Below are 20,403 nucleotides of genomic sequence, written 5' to 3'. Positions count from 1 at the left end.
ATCACCTGAGGTCGGGAGTTTGAGATCAGCTTGACTAACACGGATAAACCCTGTCTCTACTAAAAATACAAAATTAGCCGGATGTGGTGGCACATGCCTGTAATCCCAGCTACTGGGGAGGCTGAGGCAGGAGAATCACTTGAATCTGGGAGGCAGTGGTTGTGGTGAGCCGAGACAGCACCATTGCACTCCAGCCTGGGCGACAAGAGCGAAACTCTGTCTTAAAAGAAAAAAGAGAGAGCGAGCATGTCTTGAGCCACAGCATGCTACTAAGTTTCTGGGACTTGAGAAGACAGGAGAGAGCAATATTTATTTCTCAATGTCCAGAGGGAAATTACAAAATTTCAGTCATATGGTAAATGCTGAAGTACTTAATGCAATAAAGTCCTTCCCTATCAGAAGCTACGCACACCCATGGTGGGGATAAGTTTCTGCTGAGGATTAATAGTGACAACAGGTCTCCCTTTCAGGGTAGGAACACAAAACTGTGCTTCATGTCTCCCCGTAGCTTTTAAGAGGAAGCACAATGGTTCAGAAACGCCCTTCCTTTCACCCTCACATGCAAAATGACCACTTGTTGCTGGAGAGTGTGGCTCACCTCATTGTCCTGGTGATTAATCTCGCTGAGGTTCGACTGTTGCAACAGGACTGTGAGGAGCCTGTAAAGAAAAATAGGAGAAATGGCTCAAAAGAACAGGCAGTCACGGTGCTCTTGGAATTAGTATAAAAACATGACCTTAGAAAAAGCGTCACTTGAAAGGCTCCAAATGAAGATGAGGGCCTTTCCGTTTCTCTGGGAAAAAGATCCACAGAAAAGAAGTAAGAGTGTGATAGGTTAGAAGACACCTGTGAGGAGGGCTGCTGTCTGCCTTTCCCACCCTCTCTCCATCTCAGCACTCCCGAGGGGCACAGGGGGATGGAGAAACTTCAGGCTCATTGTGTTCACCAGGCCTCTGTCACCTAGCCACGCCCTTTAAGAACCAAAATCATGTAGCACTTACTCTTTTTTTTTTTTGACACGGAGTCTCGCTGTCGCCCAGGCTCGAGTGTGCAGTGGCATGAACTTGGCTCACTGGAAGCTCCGCCTCCCCGGTTCACGCCATTCTCCTGCCTCAGCCTCCCAAGTAGCTGGGACTACAGGTGCCCACCACCACACCCGGCTAATTTTGTTTTTGTATTTTTAGTAGAGATGGGGTTTCACCGTGTTAGCCAGGATGTTCTAAATCTCCTGACCTCGTGATCTGCCCGTCTTGGCCTCTCAAATTGCTGGGATTACAGGCATGAGCCACCACGCCCGGCCACTTATTCTTTATTCACTTTATAGGAACTTATAGAGTGCTTTCAACCTGCTTCACTCCTAGCTGCGTATGTCATGCCTTTTTAATGCATAGATTATACCAGGAGGTTGTCAGTATTTGCAAGTTTGCTCATTCTTTGTAAAATACACACATGCCTAAGCACAAGATGACAGTAATCAGTGTAAAACAGCTATCAACGATTCTCAGATTCAAGCTCTTCCCTGACTTGGATCTCTTGCTCAGTTGACTGAAGTCAACACTCCGTCTGGGAGAGGGGGCAGTGGAGAGGGGCCCGGGCTCTGCAGCCAGATGGCTTGGGTTCACATCCCAGTCCTGCCACTGATGAGCTCTGTGACCTTAGGCAAGTTACTTATCTTCTCCCTGCCTAAACTTCCTCATCTGTGACATAGGAGTGATAAAAACTACCTATCACACAGCTGAGTGTGAGGATTAAATGAGTTAATATGCATACAACATATAGAGCATGTCTGGAACATGCTGTTATTTCTAGAGCACTTAACCCCAGAAGTTTGAACCCTGGCTCCATCTCAGAATTGCCTGGAGAGATTTTTTTTTTTTTTTTTTAACCGCAAATACCTGGACTCTGTACTCAGGGTTTCTAACTCAATAGGTCTGGAGAGAAGCCCAGCTTCTACTGTTTAAAAAAAGCTATTCAGGAAATTCTGGTAAACAGCCAGGTTTGGAAACAATTGAGAAAGGTGCTGAATGAATTAATGAATGGATACTCATCAAGATGCTAAAGAACAGTGTATGGGCAGTCAATGGAGGAAATTCAGAAATTGCTTTTGGGAGAATTATTTGTAAAATGAAATTGTTTAGTCTCTTCTCCAATCAAATCTTTATCGTCTCGGCTTGGAAGACATCTAAAGCCCTAAGTATTAAATTGTTAGTTACAATAGAAAAAAAGAAAGATCCACTAATCATATTGCCTTAGTAGGAAATGTAATACACAGAGAGCTTAAATAGAGATGGACTTCTGGTTATTCGCGGTGGAGGTGAAATAACCAGGAAACCTGCGGTTTCAATCTGGTTTTATCATAGTCTTTTGGGGAGCCAGGACAATGCTGAGATTTAATTCTCACCTCACTACTGCACAATCTGAGTTTCTGTATCCTCATGTATATCAGAGGGGTAGCAATTCGGTGGTGTAAAGGATCGAGTGATCCAACGGGCAGAAAGACCCTGGGTCACATACTCTAAAGGGACAATGGCTATGACTGCATACAGCACATCTCTTTAATGCTCTCTGAATTCTAGATGTAGCCTTTGGTAGGAAGACATATAAAAATAATTGCATTTTGGGTCACACAATTTTTATCTTTGCAATTATTTCACCAATGGATATATTTCCCTGTGGCTTCTTTGTAAGTGGGGGCAGGGCTTAACTGGTGACTGTGCTTCTCCTTTCTCTCTTTCCTTCTGTCCTCTCTGTCTCATTATTGGCCATTGTTTACTCTCTGGGGCTCATCTGGTCTGAGGGACTGGGGGAAAAGGGGAGGACAAGGTAGGAGGTCAGCTGTGGTCCGGTGTGGTTATCCTCGGTTAGCCCTGAGCAGACAGAGATTATCTGTGGCCAGACAGGATCTTCCGGGGGCTCTGACCAGGTTAGAATGAGGGTAGGGAGAGCAAGACCTCTTGTCACATCCTGGGTGGACTCCGAAGGTTGTGGGATGAACCCTGAGCCTAGATAGTTCTCTATTTGGCTCTCAAAGCCATTCTCTTCTCTACACTGCCCTGCTCTGAGGCTGTCCTCTGGGACGGCATCAACCAGGCTCCCTTGCCCTTGGCTTCCTATTGGGTTTTGCTAGTGGGGGAACTGGCAGCAGGAGGGAGAGAAGCCAGCTCCCTTTCTGAGAATAATTGTATTTCTCTACCAAAGGCCTCAGTTCTTGCCAGGTGGCCCCTCGCCTACAGCTAAGCAGCTCTCAGAGGGTTCCAGTAACTGCCCCTTCCTTGCCCCTTCCTTGCCCCTTTAGGTCTAGAGAGTGATAACATTTTCTTACTCTTTTGGGGAAAGTGGGGGTGGGGTAGGGGATTAGAGCATCATCCATCATCTCTTGTTGGTCAATTTTTGGTCAATTTTTTTTTTTTTTTTGAGACAGGGTCTCACTCTGTCACCTAGGCTGGAGTGCAGTGGCACAATCACAGTTCACTGCAACCTGGACTTCCTGGGCCGAAGTGATCCATCCTCCTGCCTCAGCCTTCAGAGTAGTTTGCATTACAGGTGTGCACCATCATGCCCAACTAATTTTTTTGTGTTTTTAGTAGAGAGGGGGTTTCACCATGTTGCCCAGGCTGGTCTTGAACTCCTGCACTCAAATGATCCTCAGCTTCCTGAAGTGCTGGGATTACAGGTGCGAATCACCCTATCCAGCCTTGTTGGCCAAGTTTAGTCTTTCCCTAGACTTTCTCCAGTTGCCACCCTTTAATTCCCATGTCTTCTCTGTCATGGCTCTGACTGATACGTGATGATCTGTGTGGCCCAACTCCATTTGACTGTGAAGTCTCTGAAACCCATTGATCATCAAAGCTGGACACAAATAGACAGATCAGGGCCCTCTCTTGCATTCTTGCCCTCTCTCTGGCTCTGGCTCTCTCTCACATGTTGTGAGAACAAAGAACCTGAGGCCCTTCCTGGCTTGCCAAGACCACCATACAGTGGCTCGGTGATCCAGCCTGAACCAGAAACCAGGTGTCCCATTGCCAACCTGGGGCTTCCTTGCTGTTCTGTGGTATGGAGGTCACCTGCGAGATACCTGTCCAGCATCTATCTCAATTCCCAGATGATTTCAGCCCTCTGTTGTGCTTCCCCTGAGCTCTTGTTTTGTGTTACCATGGCCCAGGAGTCCTTCCACATCCCATCAGCCCAGTTCAGACTCCCTCCTGTCCTCGGATCTCTGAGGCAGTGATGTAAGACCCATCTCATCTCAAGTGCCAGGACAGCAGGCTTGGACCCCCGCAAGAGCAGTCCCAGACGGGCGGTGTGTGAGTCCTAAGAGCACCGAGGCTGGGGCCAGACTGCCGCTGTTAGAATCCCTGCTCCATGCCAACCAGCCAGTGACCGTGGGCTAGCTCCCAGAGCCTACCTTTTCTTATCCATAAAATGCAGAGAATAATACCTACTTCAAGATCTGTTGTGACTTCGAGTCCATGCACACGAAGCACTTGGAATAGCCCTTACATGCCGTAATAAAATTTTATATGGCCAGGTGTGGTGGCTCATGCCTGCCTGTAATCCCAGCACTTTGGGAGGCCAAGGTGTGCGGATCAACTAAGGTCAGGAGTTTGAGACCAGCCTGGCTAACATGGTGAAACCCCGTCTGTAATAGAAATAGAAAAATTAGCCAGACATGATGGTGGGCACCTGTAATTCCAGCTACTAGAGAGGCTGCGGTCGGAGAATTGCTACATTCTGGGAGGCAGAGGTTGCAGGGAGCTGAGATCATGCCACTGCACACTAGCCTGGGCAACAGCGCTTGAGACTCTGTCTCAAAAAAAAAAAAAAAATTCTATATAATGATTAATTTTTTAATAGCTCCTACCTTGTATTTTCTGGGTCTCCACTGATTACCATTAGGTGAATGGTGGGTCTCAGAGAAGGATCAGCTAGAAGCATCCTGGGGACAACTCATCCCTGTGAGCTTTCCAGTTTTGCTGGCCCCTCTGGAGACTCCCAGCCCTGGAGCTGGCCAGCCCAGTGACAGGTGGGAAAAAATGGTCCCACAACCAGCCGTCTCCCCTTCCTGTCCCTGGAGCTGCCTGTATGAGAGCGTGCTGCAGTGAGACATCCACCGCAGGTCAGAACACAACACCTGGTAACTAGAGAACAGGACCCCAAGGAAATGATTTTCTTCCTCCCTTGGGCTGTAGTCAAGAGTGATGAAAAGAGGCAGAGTGGCTGGCACTCTGACAGGGAGGAAAAAAAAGTCTGCCAGTAGCCATGGAGACCATAAAAAGACCTTCAGAGAGCCCCGTGGCTGCTTTCAGAGAAAATTGCTGCTTGCCTTCCAACGCTAGCATGTGCAGCGTTGTACAAACACAACTCTGTTCTCTTTGGAGCTTTGTTTTAATGATCATGCCCCCTCTTTCATACCAGCGCCCTCTGAATGTCCCAGCCAAGGAAGCAAGAAAAGCCGTGGGGAGCTGAAAGGGAGAAAACTTGGACCTGCTGAGAAGCAGAGGTTCAAAGCAGGAAGGGGAATCATGAGAGGAAACCTGTGCGTCTTTGCTTTTGTAAACCCAATGTGCCTTCATGTTCATAATTATAAACCACTTACCCCTGCATCAGCCTCCATCCCCACTGAGCGGGTGTTTAGCTAAGGATACAGATTCAAACTGATGGGTTTGTTCAGGAGTTGTTTCCATCTGAGCACTAAAATCCCTCTGGAGGCAAAGGACTAATTGAAGCATCCCTTGGCTTGTTTATAAGCAGCTTTGGTTTGAGGCTTCTCTCTGAATAACCTCCAGTGAGCACCCAGTAGAAGGAGCTTGCTGTTTGGAAATCTAAGTGTTAGCAGATTTAAAATCAGTATAAAAACCTGGGCACAAGGGCACCATGTGGCCTGTACATACTGTTTATGATTAGGGGAAAATGCAGACATATGCCGACTTACAAAGGTGTGCATAGATCCACACGTACAACATACCCCAACAACCTTTGCAGTAAATGTGTGTGCCCGGCAGTAGGATGCAGGATTGCATTCACATGGACCTGTGTCTGTGCACACATTTTTGTGGACCTGAGTGTGCTGAGGTGAAGAAGGCCAGGATGAGCACCAGTGGGGTGGCAGTAGTAGTGTTTCATTCCTTAGCTTCTTACGATGTTTGTGGTGTTTCTTTCTGTCTTCCACCATCATCATCATGGATGACCATCAACATTATCATTAATATCATCACCCCATCATCATCACCAACACTTTCTGAACATGGATAATGTACTAGGTACTGAGATCAGTGTTTCCACACATTTTCTCGTTTACTTCTGCCTACTTCCCTGTGAAGTAAGCAGGAATAATATACTAAATCGTACTTACTTCGCCAGGTGTGGTGGCTCACGCTTGTAATCTCAGCACTTTGGGAGGCTGAGGCAGGTGGATCACCTCAGTTTGAGAATTCGAGACGAGTCTGACCAACATGGAGAAACCCCATCTCTACTAAAAATACAAAATTAGCCTGGCATGGTGGTGCATGTCTGTAATCCCAGCTACTCGGGAGGCTGAGGCAGGAGAATTGCTTGAACCCAGGAGCCAGAGGTTGTGGTGAGCCAAGATCATGCCTTTACACTCCAACCTGGGCAACAAGAGTGAAACTCTGTCTCAAAAAAAAAAAAGAAAAAAAAAAAAAGAAAGAAAGAAAGAAAGAAAAAAAATAGTACTTACATCAAGGGGAAGCTGAGCCTTGACATGTTAACTTGCCCAAGAGAATAAGAGCTGGAGCCAGATTTAAACTCAGTCAGTCTGACTCATACTCATGAACTGGCACTTCTGGCCACCCTTCAGGGATTTCTTTTCTTTTCCCTCCCTCCCTTCCTTCCTTCCTTCCTTCCTTCCTTCCTTCCTTCCTTCCTTCCTTCCTTCCTTCCTTCCTTCCTTCCTCCCTTCCTTCCTTCCTCTCCTTCCTTCCTCTCCTTCCTTCCTCTCCTTCCTTCCTTCCTTGCTTGCTTCCTTCCTTGCTTTCTTCCTTCCTTGCTTCCTTCCTGTCTTGTGCTATTGCCCAGGTTGGATTAAAATGGCACGATCAAAGTGCACCGCAGCCTTGAACTCCTGGGCTCAAGCAATATTCCAGTCTCAGCCTCCTGAATAGTTAGAACTACAGGAGCACACCACTATGCCTGGCTAATTTAAAAAAAAATCATTTTTAGAAATGAGGACTCACTATGTTGCCTAAGCTGGTCTTAAACTCCTGGCCTCTAGTTATCCTCCTGCCTTTGTCTCCCAAAGCACTGGGATTACAGGTGTGAGCCACCATGCCTGGCCCCTTCAAGGATTTTAGATTGTTTTCAGATATAGTAAAATAAGATAATGAGTGAAGAAACAAGACAAAGAGAAAACAAGGGCAGAAAAAAAAAAAAAAAAAAGACGTGATCTATAGTCCTACATGTATGCCAGAGGTGAGACACAAACTGAGTTTTGAATTTTCTAAATATATAAAGAAAGAAACATGCTCTGAAGTCACAGTGTCTGTATGGTAAAAATAAAAAATGATTTATCAGAAGCAGCACAGCAATTCCTTCTATAGTAGAAATATTTCTTGTGGTTTCTCATATGGAAGTTTTTGGGGCGCTAATGAATGATGGGCCAGTAAGTTTTGTAAGACTGTTTCTTATAACGTTTCTCAATGGAGACCAAGGGCTTAATGTCAAAATATGGCCATTAAAATAAATTCTACAAGGTCCAAAATAGTAGGTCTCAGAAACACAGCAGACCCACTGGGCAGGTTACCTTCACATATGCAGTGGGTAATTCATTATTTTTTCTGTCCCTCAATTCTGTAAAATAGGGATAGAAATATTACCTATAGAGGTGTGGTAAGGATTAGATTAGTTAATACCCCAAAAGCACTTAGAATTTTGCTCTGAACATGGTAAATAACCAACATTATCATCATCATCATCATTGTTGTACGTTAAATGCAAACCTATATGTTTTAGTGGTCGGCCAAGGTTATGTCTACTTAAGAAAATTGAGCAAAGAGCCTTGTGTGACCCAGTAGAAGATTGCTGCCTTCCTCAGTCTGGTTGTGAGATTAGGAAGTACCCATGAGCCAGATCACGTTTTGTTTTTGTTTTTGTTTTTTTTTCCTCAAAAAAACAGTTCTGAGTTCATGCTGACACAAACAGATGAGTGACTGAAGCCCAGCTTCTCTACAACACGGCATGGGTTGGTCGGTTTCTACTTTAAACATTTAATGCAGTTGTATCAAACTCTGCCGTGGACCTAAAATTTCTCAAACAACTACAAAAAATGTAATTTTAACAATGTAATTCCATAGGGAATCCTTTAGGGCAAACTAGTTTCCAAATATTCTGTAGGTAACCAAACCACAGTCATGCATCATTTAATGATGGGAATACTTTCTGAGAAATGTGTCGTTAGGTGATTTTATCATTGTGTGAACATCTTAGAGTGTATCACACAAACCTAGATGGTAGAGCGTACTACACACCTATGCTATATGGTAGAGCCTATTGCTTCTAGGCCACAAATATGCACAGCATGTGACTGTACTAAACACTGTAGGCAATTGCAACACAGTGTAAGTATTTACATATGTAAACATAGAAGAGGTACAGTAAAAATGTGATATAATTATCTTATGGGACTGTCATCACACATGCGTTCTCCCACTAACTGAAATGTCATTATGCAGCGTGTAACTAACTGTATTTGATTTGCTGTATGGGTTGTTAGGACTTAACCCAATTCATCTTTGGAGAGCATTTACTAGAAATAACAATTTTGGTTTTGGAATAGTCAATCTTAACTTTGGGGGATTATTAGTTAAAGCAGCTAGCATTGCCATAACTAAAGCAGAATTTTATCTTTCAGAATCAGTGAAGGGCTTTTTAGGACAATATAAGTAACTACTCATCTGCACACAGAAGGATGTTTATTTTTCTTATTTCAACTCATCCAAGGGTGGTGGCTGGGCCATTAAGTACAGTTTCAAGAGAGGGGAAGCCACGACTGTCTGCTCTCTATACATTAAGTTATAGCAACTTAATGTAGATCCTCAAGAGTAGAGGAGTACTGGAAAGCATAATAAGAAATAGAAATACAAGTCCACAAAGAGGAAGTACACTTGGGTTGATTTTCAATTTATTATTGCAGTGATTTCAGAGGATGAACCTAATCAACTGATCCAAGTGACATTGAATGTAATTTTGACTGACAAGGCTTAGTTTATCCCTCAGGTGCAATGTGTTAAGAGCAGAGACAGCGAGCTTTTCACCAAAATCCTTGTCCCTCTTTCCTGGATTGGAGGCATTGTTGGGAGGTGGATTCCTGGCTAGAAACTATATTCCCCAGAGCACCTTACAACCAGATGTGGTCGAATGACTAGTCCTTATTCATGGAATATGAGCAGAAGTGAATTGTGTCATTTGCAGGCTGAGGTTTTAAAGAACTGAGTGTAGCTTCTTTATAGGGTAGTCCCTGCTTAATCTGCGGTTTCGCTTTCCATTATTTCAGTTACCCATAGTTCACTGTGGTTCAAAAACATTCAATGAAAAATTCCAGAAATAAACAATTCATTTTTTAAATTGTGTGGCATTCTGAATAGAATGATGAAATCTGCCGCTAACTACACTCTGCTCTCATTAGTCACTTAGGAGCCACCTCAGTTAGTGGATCGCCTGTCGCTGTATCGCAGCACTGTGTTCACGTTACTCTTATTTTACTCAGCAGTGGCCCCAAAGTGCAAGAGTAGTGATACTGGCATATTGTTATAATTGTTCTATTTTATTGTTATTGTTGTTAATCTCTTACTGTGCCTAATTTATACGTTAAATTTTATAGGTATGTATGTATAGGAAAAAACATAGCATATATAGACTTTGGTACTATCTGAGGTTTCAGACATCCATGTGGGTCTTGGAACGTATCCCCTCCAGGGTGAGGGGGGACTACTGTGCTCCTCTTTCCCTGTCTGCAGGCTGAATGAAGGACATTCTGTGCTCTTAGGGGATGAAGGTGCTATAGAATGGAAGAAGCTTGGGTCCCTGAATCGCCATGTGGCAGCGAGCCACCCACCACCCCCCTACACTGGATGGTTACATGTCTGATAAAATTTTTCTTTTTTTTTTCTTTGAGATGAAGACTCGCTTTGTCACCCAGCCTGGAGTGCAGTGGTGCGAACCCAGCTCACTGCAACATCTGCCTCCTGGGTTCAAGCGATTATCCTGCTTCAGCCTCCCGAGTAGCTGGGATTACAGGCACTCACCACCACATCTGGCTAATTTTTGTATTTTTAGTACAGATGGGGTTTTGCCATGCTGGCTAGGCTGGTCTCGAACTCCTCACCTCAGGTGATCCACCTGCCTTGGCCTCCCAAAGTGCTGGGATTACAGGCGTAAGCCATGGCACCCAGCCAGAAATAATTTTTACTGTGTTAAAACAATGAAGCTTTGGATTTTATGTGTTACAACAGCTATAATTACCGTAACTTAAATGGGCTTTTTAAATCTTCCAGGATCAGCTAATAGGTTTTGAAATGACCACTCTGAGTGAGGCAAGTAAAAGCAATTATGTGTAGTAAATTAAGACAGAAGAAACAGAAAAGGTACATTTTAAACTTATTTTCTAAATACCACTCTTGGGGAAACAGTATGATTTTGTGACTAAGTATTTTCGTGGGGTCATTCTTTTTTTTTGTTTTTCCTACTTCATCAAGAGGGAGTCATACCCTCATGATGCCTATTGATTGTTAACTGTCTGCGTTTGCTGTTTCTTCTCTAAACATCCTTGTTTTGTTGGGCTTTGGGTAAATCCTAGTTTTCTGTTATTTCTGGACATAGTCCAATATAATAAGAGTCAAGTCTTGGGAATAGTCCTGGAATTTCCCAAGACCTTTTATTTTACTGTAAAAGAGATTGAAGTAAAGAAATCTTGTTATTCCTCAGCCTGGAAGATTATGGCCTTGGGCTTCTCAACCCAGACAGAGCTTCAGGTTTTAGTTCTGGACACAGAGTTGAGAGGGTGAAGCATATAGAATACACTCCTTGTGCTGCTGGCCTATGACCTAGACTTGGAAATGCTCAATTCCTGTTAGAGGCATGTTCTGCAGAGGAGAAAATGTCCACCATGCTACTGATTCCATAGTAGAAATTCTGTTAGCAGCTGCTCTGAGGGGCTTTCTAAAGAATGGGAACTGAGGCCATGTAGACACAGAGGAATGGAGAAGCTACCCTTGCTATGGACAAAACCTTTTCCTTCGTTGCTTAGTTATCTTACAAAAAGGTGGCCTTCTTGATCATCCAATTTACTTGAGTGTATTTTTTCACAGGGCTTCTAGGTGCACACACTTCCGGTTTCCTTCTAACCCCCTGGTCTCCCTGCTGCTGGCTCCTTTGCCTCCTCCCAGCTCCTAAAGGCTGGCATTGCCCTGGGTTTAGACATTAACCTTTCTGCCCAGTCACTGCTCTTTTGCCCTATTTAATTTTCTTCATAGCCCTCGTCACTATTAATGATCTTATTTATTTGTTAACTGGTATGCTTAAGAGCTTCACTAGAATATAAGCTCTGTGACATCAGAGACTCTAGTTTATTTACTGTGGAACTTCAAAGGACTAGAACAGTCTTTGGTCCATAAAATGTGCTCAAAAAATAGTTGTTGAATGCATAATTGACTTACTGATTAATGGAATGAATGAATATATGAATTCTGATGATGACAAACAGCATATCTTCTTAAAGATTAGGAGACAAAACTTTTATTGAAGTAGGAGGAAACAGTTTGAGATTATTCTAGAATATTTTGTTGTGGTCCTATCTGCTGCAACTTAAAAAAAAAAAAAGATGGTTTTCTTTTTCTTTTTATCAGCCACAGAGGGATGGATTAGATGACCTTCTCATAGAAGTTGAGTCGCTCCCAACTTGAGCATCATGTAAACCTGGCCACTTACCTCACATCGGGCTCAGCAGTGGCAGCATGCAGTGGCAGGCGGCCATTTTTATCTGGGATATTGTGCTTGGCACCATTTCTGAGTAGACTCACACAGCCTTCAAGCCAGCCCTGAAATACAAGAGCAACCACATCATTATATAACAGAAGCTCACGTAACATGGTCCAACAAACTTTCTCTAGATTTTTTTCCCCTTCTCTGGTTTGGCTAAACACATATTTTATTTGACTTGAAGTGGTTAAGAACCACAACTCCATCTTAGATGCCTCAACAGAGGACTGAAGGTCTTGAAGTACAGATTCCCAGGTTTATGGAAGGACCTTTCCCCTTTAGATGCAGACTGACCTTAGAATCTCTCCATCTCCCCCTCCCCATTTCTAGGGCCACTCACTGGTATTACACGTATAAGCTCAGACTGCATGATAAATGGGCCTTGGTCCTCTATTGCAAGCTCCTTTTCTAGTAACCACAAGGACAGCACCTTGCCTATTCAAGTCAGTCCCCCTCCCAGTGCCTAGAAGTCTAACCTGAGCTCTACTGCAATGGCTGGGACCCTGCCACCTTATTGACTGATCTTTCTGATGCTGAAAGCTTGAATCCCTAAACATAAGGCATCACCAGCACCTTCCAAAGGTTTCCCATTGCTATGTTTTATCCACCTGTAAATTCCCCAAGAACTTTATGTGAACTGCTGAAACCTGCTGTCTACAATTGTCTAGATTGAGACCTGATATGGCCACATCTCATGCTTGTTACATCCTCGGTCGACACTTACTGCTGGGTCATCTTCTCATTGTCTCTCCCATTTCAAAGGGCCGGTATAATTTCAGGCTAGCCCTCCCTCCCATGCTACTTTAACTGACCCATACCTATTGATAACCAAGTTTGGCTCGCGTGTTAAAGAGGATGTCTTCTACATTCATCCAGAATGGCTTGGGTTACTTGCCCAATTATAAGCAGACTTAAAAAGAGATGAAATTATTTTTATGAAGAATAATAGGATAACCCTCTATTTTGTTCAGAAGCAGGCTTCCCATCATCCTACATTCGTGTCTAGGCAAACCTCAAAATTATCCAGTAAAATGAGAAAGATGACTGAAGATTTTTCCTCCTTACATTGAAAGCAATAAAAATCAAAATGTTGGCCGGGCGCGGTGGCTCACGTCTGTAATCCCAGCACTTTGGGAGGCCGAGGCAGGTGGATCACAAGATCAGGAGATCGAGACCATCCTGGCTAACATGGTGAAACCCCATCTTTACTAAAAATATAAAAAATTAGCCGGGCATGGTGGCGGGCGCCTATAGTCCCAGCTACTCGGGAGGCTGGGGCAGGAGAATGGCGTGAACCTGGGAGGTGGAGGTTGCAGTAAGCTGATGTCGTGCCACTGCACTCCAGCCTGGGTGACAGAGCGAGACTCTGTCTCAAAAAAAAAAAAAAATCAACATGTTAATAAATGCGTGGAGAAGAAGGAAGATCATGATCAGAAAATAACCTTTTGGTTTTGAAGTCTGGAAGGAAAATTAACAAAAATGCATCAAAACTCAGAGTATGAATATTGAATATGATTTTGTAGAATTGACCATTAATATCTAAGTCTTAAGTAGAAGCAAGTATTTTTCTGGCATTTCCAGTCTTGAGTCATGGCTTACTGATGCATTAAATCTGTTTTTAGTTGTTAATGTCTAAATCATCAAGTTCTCAGATTAAAAGGAGAAATTAGACCCAGAGACCCAAAAGACAGGCATGCTGGGCAAATTTTAGAGTTGCCAAAGATTTACAGTTTTTGAAAAGCAGATCTTTTGGTGGGGGGAAGTTTGAAACACTTCTAAAAATCATATTGCAACATTTCCTGGAACTCTGTGTGTGTCAATGGTTTTCTGATTTTTTTTTTCTTGAAGATGAAAAGAAGAAAAACCATTGAATATACTATCTGAAACACTTGGTCAGTCACTATTAAGAACCAACAAATGAGTTTTATACCTACTATGTGCTGGCTGATTCCCCCAGTGTTTATTCTTCAGCTGTGATGGGCATTTTTTTTTTTTTATTAAGTGTTACAAATAAAGGAGAAAGCACAAAGAGATACAGTGATTTGCCTAAACAATGTCGCACACCTGTGAAATTTGATCATTTGAATTGGGTCCTTCTTGTTGTATCCAACTACTAAACCAGAGTTGAGAAGTCAGGGGAAAAAGCAGGCCGGGCACGTAACATTGCTCCAAAATTCAGTTATCTGCAAGCCTGGCTGCTGAAACTGCCTAGTAACTAGTTTTATCTAATGGCTTCCGAAAAACCTGCTGCAACAAAAAGAATTTTACCCACCATGGTCACTCACCAATCAGAGCTTGCCAGCTCCCCAAAACTCGACTAGTGCCAATGAACTTTCTAGAAAAACAATATGTAACATTTCTCCTTCTAATAAAACCTACAACTTCCTCTTCATTCTTTGGACATACCGAGGACCACCTGGTGTGTGTATTGCAATTCTTTTTTCCTTGTTTTTTGAGACAGTGTCTCACTCTGTCACCCGGGCTGGAGTACAGTGGCACGATCTCAATTCACTGCAGCCTCCGCCTCCTGGGTTCAAGTGATTCTCCTGCCTCAGCTTCCCAAGTAGCTGGGACTACAGGCATGCGCCACCACACCTGGCTATGTTTTGTATTTTTAGTAGAGACAGAGTTTCACCATGTTGCCCAGGCTGGTCTCGAACTCCTGACCTCAGGTGATCCGTCTGCCTCAGCCTCCCAAAGTGCTGGGATTAACGGCATGAGCCACCATGCCCGGCCGCAATTCTTATATATCAAATAATACGTTAAATGTAGAGATTCATCTCTCTCTTTCTCTATTTTTATATATATAAATATATATTTATTTATATATATTTATATATTATATATAACATTTTTATATTATAAAATAAAATATATATATATTTATTTATTTTCTTTTTTCTTTTTTTTTGAGACGGAGTTTCGCTCTTGTTGCCCAGGCTAGAGTGCAATGGTGCCAACCTCCGCCTCCTGGGTTCAGGCGATTCTCCTGCCTCAGCCTCTCGAGTACCTGGAATTACAGGCATGCACCACCATGCCCGGCTAATTTTGTATTTTTAGTAGAGATGGGGTTTCTCCATGTTCGTCAGACTGGTCTCGAACTCCTGACCTCAGGTGATCCTCCAGCCTCCTGGCCTCCCAAAGTGGTGGGATTACAGGTGTGAGCCACTGTGCCCAGCCTCAACTCTACATATTTTATTTGAGTTTGACACATCTGTAGTAAGTTTTTCTGTACACTAAGTTCAGAGTTGTGGCAGAGACTTAACTTCTAAGTGTCCCATTTGGGGAGTTTTTCTTTAATTCTTGAATTTGAACATTGCCAGGAGGGAGGGATGAGCTTCACAGTGCAGTCCCCAGGACAACCGCTTCCCGTGAGCCTCAGCAGAATGATGGAGGGTCCTGCCTTGGGGAGCCACACGGAGATGGGGGCAGAATTTAAAAGGTGGCACCACATGGTGTCCTGCTGGCAGACTCTCCTCATGCAGCCCCTTAGAATATATTCCTAGAAAGAGTTGTCTGCAAAGGTGTCAACTCTCTAGGCTCCGAGGGTATCCATCGTTATTCACCATGATTTAGAGGATCACTTCTTCCCAGTCCCCTGCATAGCTCTCTAGTCAAAGAAATGTAAAATTTTGAATTTTTGAACTTTGAAAGGGGGACAGTTTACTTTCACTACATTCTATGTGCTAGTGGCCGTCAACTTTAGAAACCCCTTCTATTCCCTTCCTCCACCCAGTTTTCTCTTTTCTTCAGCTCAGATACTGGAAAAGTCCATAGCAAGAGCAGTTCTTAAGGCATGTGCTAGAAGGGAGGGGGCTAGGAGGACAGCCATATGTCTGTCTGAGGTATGGGACTTCGGCTAATATGCACAGACCAGTGGCTTTTAAACTTGATGGGCAAGTTTTTAAAAATTGCCTGGGAGGCTGAGATGGGCAGATCATGAGGTCAAGAGATCGAGACCATCCTGGCCAACATGGTGAAACCCTGTTTCTACTAAAAATACAAAAATTAGCTGAGTGTGATGGTGCACGCCTGTAGTCTCAGCTACTCGGGAGGCTAAGGCAGGAGAATCGCTTGAACCCGGGAGGTGGAGGCTGCAGTGAGCTGAGATCGCACCACTGCACTCCAGCCTGGTGACAGAGTAAGACTCTGCCTCAAAAAAAGAAAAAAGAAAAAAGAAAAAAAATTCCCAAGGAGATTTGTTTAACATGCAGACTCCCCCAACACCAATTACCCTAGTCCTGCTCCCAGAGTATCTGACTCAGGAGGTCTAGGGTACACCCCTGGTACCTGCGTTCGATACTAACGTGAATAAGTTCTGATAACCCTCTACCATCGGACCAGCCTGGCACTTGCATTTGAAACAAGCACCCCGAGGGATATTTACACAAAAGATCTGTGGACCACAGTTTGAAAATTTCTTCCCAGATTTGCATGTGAGTTCTAGAGAGAGGGCACAAATAGAAAATGAAAAAGTAGGCTTTAAAGGAAATCTCTATAAGACTTGGGCAATGCTTCATTGCAATCTATGCCAGCTCATGGCAGAAGAGGGTGGTGTTTGGGAAAGGGAAGTGATTTAATTCAGCAGGACACCTTCAGTGGGGCTGGTCTAGAGTGAATTCACCACCATCAGTGGGCAGCAATAGCAAATGCAAGCTATAGCAAATGCAAGAAGCTGCATTGGCAGCAATGGTGGTCACAGTGAAGATTTCTGGGTGCCTCTCTGGAGAGGAAGAAAAAGGATGACCTCCATGTGGTGGTCAGGAGTTGTTTGACATGAGCTCAAGGCATCCCTAGGACCTCCCAAAAGGATTACAGGAAGAGTTTGAGAGGAGAGGGTCTTGAGAATTTTCAGTAAGGCTTAACCAAGCTTGCTCTAATGTTGGGAAATGCTGAGCCGAATTCTCTACTGGTGAGGACTAGTATTACGACACAGTTGTTAAATTGAACCCTGATTGTGGGCTGAGTCCTCTGCTTGACGTTGTCCCTTTAAGAGCCTGCTATGTCTCCCCTGTTCTCTATCGTCCAGTCCCTCCCACCACCTTCCCCAGTTCTCATTGTTCTCCACATTCCTCAGCCTCAAGCTTCTACTCGACCAATCCTACCCCACAGATGTTAACCGGATCTTCACAGTGTTCCCACCCTGTTGGGGTTATTTAGGGAGATTGTTCTTAGAAGCACCAAGTGTGTCCAGAAATATCTTGAGAGAAATTCTGATGCTGTTAAGATAGAAAAGAATGTTTCCCTAATGGCCATATCACCTCTATCTTAGAGGATTGTTAGGAAGATCCAAAATGGCCCAAATTCATGAAACCAACTCTAAGTGGGGATATAAATGTTGAAGATGATTGGAGTAAAGCTTCAAGTTCTAGCTCCTTTAGCCAGCTGCATAGATCCAAGAATGCTCCTCTGCAACTGGGACCCCATAATGACACCCTTAGCCTACCCTGCTCCTTAGACCCTGTGACAGACACAAATCAGTACCAGGTAGGTGGCCAGGCATAAACTTGTGCGGCCATAAGCATCCTGCATGTTAATATTCGCTCCCATCTTCAACAGCAGCTTCACTGTGTCCACTTGACGTCCAGAAACCGCATGCATCAAGGGCGTGCATCCTGGAATGAGACATTTCAACAGCCTTTAAACATATTTGACCCATGAAACTGATGATCAGGCTTTATTGGCCTGTTCATTTATTTTGCTGTTTGCAATACAAACCCAGCTGTTTGTATGAGACTGAAGGGAGATAAAGCTGATTGTTGCTACGTCTCTATAAACTATGTATTTTTTTTACTGGCTCTTTACAATCTTTTGCAATTTTGCAATAATTGGCTGAGAAAAACATTTTGGGTAGATGATAAAAATTGCTTATGACTGTGTCAGGGATCAGCATAGTTTAAGACATAAGAGATTTATCCTGACTTAGCTTGAACAATGTAGCATCTGGGAGTGCTTTTGGAAAGCCGCTCTATCTGAGATGGGTTCAGCACACTTTCATTGGAGGTGGCGGGTGCTAAGGGACAGCAACAGTGCCCAGCCTTGGATTGCACAAATTCTTGTTGAAAAAGTGGCCACCTGTACTGAAATGCTTCTCTGTTTTCAGAATCAATATAGGCCAAGGCATTTAGTTTTTTATGTGTTTTCTTCCTGAATAAAAATAGAGATGAAATTACACATTCTGATGAACTTTGCAGGGCTGTTGGAACAAGCCAGCCTCATGAGGCAGGATCCAGGTGCTTCTCATTCCTTCAGGTGAAGAAATCAAACCTCAGATTCACCGCTTGCCCAGCTGAGACTTGTGTAGATGTCTTTGGATTGGAGATTGTGATTCTTCTCCAGATGAACTGCAAGCTATGACTCTGAGACATCCCCGAGAAAGGGTAAATCCCAAGATTTCTGTTTTCACTGAAAGAGCACCGAGTTCAGAGTTGTGGCGGAGTCTTAACTTCTAAGTGTCCCTTTTGCCAAAGTTTTCTTTAATATTTGAATTTGAACATTGCCAGGAGGGAGTGATGAGCTTTGCAGTGCAGTCCCTAGGACACCAGAAATTGAGCTGTGGTCGGCAACTCAATTTCTCTCCAATTTTTTTCCTTCTAAAACTCTTTCAGTCATCTGTACTGGGAAAAAGCAGCAATGAAGTGCTATGTCTTAAAATAGTTGCAAAATTTCCTTCCTTTCCCTTCCTCCCTTCCTTTCTTCCTGTCAACAAGTGGTAATTGTAACTACTGAGAGAAAAAAAGGACATGCTGCAAAAGGCAATTATTGAAGCAATCTGTGAATCTGAAATAGTAAGTAAAGCTAAAGAATCCCTAGATAGGCCAGGTGTGGTCATGCCTGTAATCCCAGCACTTTGGGTAGGCCAAGGTGGGCAGATCTCTTGAGGCCAGGAGTTCGAGAACAGCTTGGCCAAGATGGTGAAACCCCGTCTCCACTAAAAATACAAAAAAAAAAAAAAAAAAAAAAATTAGCTGGGCATGGTGGCACGCACCTGTGATCTTAGCTACTCAGGAGGCTGAGGCAGGAGAATCGCTTGAACCCGGGAGGTAGAGGTTGCAGTGAGCCGAGATTGTGCCATTGCACTCCAGCGTGGGTCACAGAGAGAGACTCCATCTCACAAAAACAAAAACAAAAACAAGAAAAGAATCCCTAGATACTGTTTTCATAAAATTATATGCTATGCCTAGCTAATTTACATCTATCTTGAGAGCCTAGCTTACATATACATTTCTTCAGGGAACACCTTCTTGACCCTCCATTGTGAACTGGATGTCCATGTTATAATTTTTCATCATCCTTCATTTTTCTCTAGTAACGCTTTTAATATTTTATAATCATGTATTGATTGAGCATAATCATGTGTTTAAAATTTGTCTCTTCTAAGCTATAAATTCGAAGTGGAAGGAACCACATCTCTCATGCTCATCATTGAATCCTCAGTACCAACCACTGTATCTGGTACCGGGAAGATATTAAACAGCAATTCTGAAATGCATAACCAAATGATTACTGAACTAATTTTTTTTTTTTTTTTTTTTTTTTTGAGACACCATCTTGCTCTGTTGCCCAGGCTGGAGTGCAGTGGTGTGATCATGGCTCCCTGCAGCCTTGACCTTCCAGGCTCAAGCAGTCCTTCCACGTCAATGTCCCAAAGTGCAGGGATTATGGGCATGAGCCACTGCATCTGGCCCAAGTATTTCTTAAGTTTAAAATAATTTTCCTGACGTGTCTCTAACTGAGGTTTAGGGAGGAATGACAGATTTATCTCCAAATTGGGTTCCAAAATTTATTTTAAGTTGGTACATTTGTCCTTGTAGAAAATAGAAGGAAAAAAACCCTCAAAATAAAACAAATAAGAGTACAGCATTGTTCCTGTATATAAAATTCATATATAAAAGAAAAGGTCTTCCTTAAACAAAAGCAATGGGAAAAGTAACAAAAAACAATAGCAACAACAACAAAAATAAGGTACTTAGGAATAAATCTAACTGAAGAAGAGCAAGACTTATGTGGATAAAAAGTATAAAACTTATCGGGTGACATAACAGAAGAACTAAACATGGGAAGACATACTATGTTTATGACGGAGAAGACTCAATATAATAGAGCCATCAATTTCCTGAAAATGAATCTATACATTCATTGCAAGTCTAATAAAAACTCAGCAAAGCTGTTGTGAAACTTGAAAAAAATCCTAAAATTTATCTGGAAGTTTAAAGTGCCAAAAAAATTTCAAGACAATTTTACAGTAGAACTAAAGATGATTATTGCTTTTTGAACCAACAAGATTATAAAGCCATGGTAATTAAAACAATAAATATGTCAACAGAACAGAGGAAAAAGTTCAGGAAATACTTAGACCTATCGAGGAACTCAATATATGACCAAAGTGTCATCACAAATCAGTAGGAAAAA

At 43.2% G+C, this 20,403-nt stretch overlaps 1 protein-coding gene across 2 annotated transcripts in view; it reads right to left on the bottom strand.

Annotated features, from left to right (window-relative positions):
• The window catches only part of LOC105499398 (ankyrin repeat domain 55), a 139,135-nt gene that overhangs the window by 69,053 nt on the left and 49,679 nt on the right, over positions 1–20,403 (bottom strand). Inside the window, exons 4-6 of one of the 2 annotated variants that reach the window (XM_011771949.2) lie at positions 17,476–17,606; positions 11,941–12,050; positions 599–659 (exon numbers count right to left, since the gene is read on the bottom strand). In XM_011771949.2, coding sequence (XP_011770251.2) covers positions 599–659; positions 11,941–12,050; positions 17,476–17,606 — 302 coding nt within the window. Of the gene's footprint in view, positions 1–598; positions 660–1,001; positions 1,076–11,940; positions 12,051–17,475; positions 17,607–20,403 lie in introns of those variants that run through there. The other variant, XM_071098908.1, reaches the window with a different exon arrangement.

This window comes from Macaca nemestrina, chromosome 6, assembly GCF_043159975.1.
Source record: "Macaca nemestrina isolate mMacNem1 chromosome 6, mMacNem.hap1, whole genome shotgun sequence".
Classification (NCBI taxonomy): Eukaryota; Metazoa; Chordata; class Mammalia; order Primates; family Cercopithecidae; genus Macaca; species Macaca nemestrina.
This window is presented reverse-complemented; position numbering and strand designations above follow the sequence as displayed.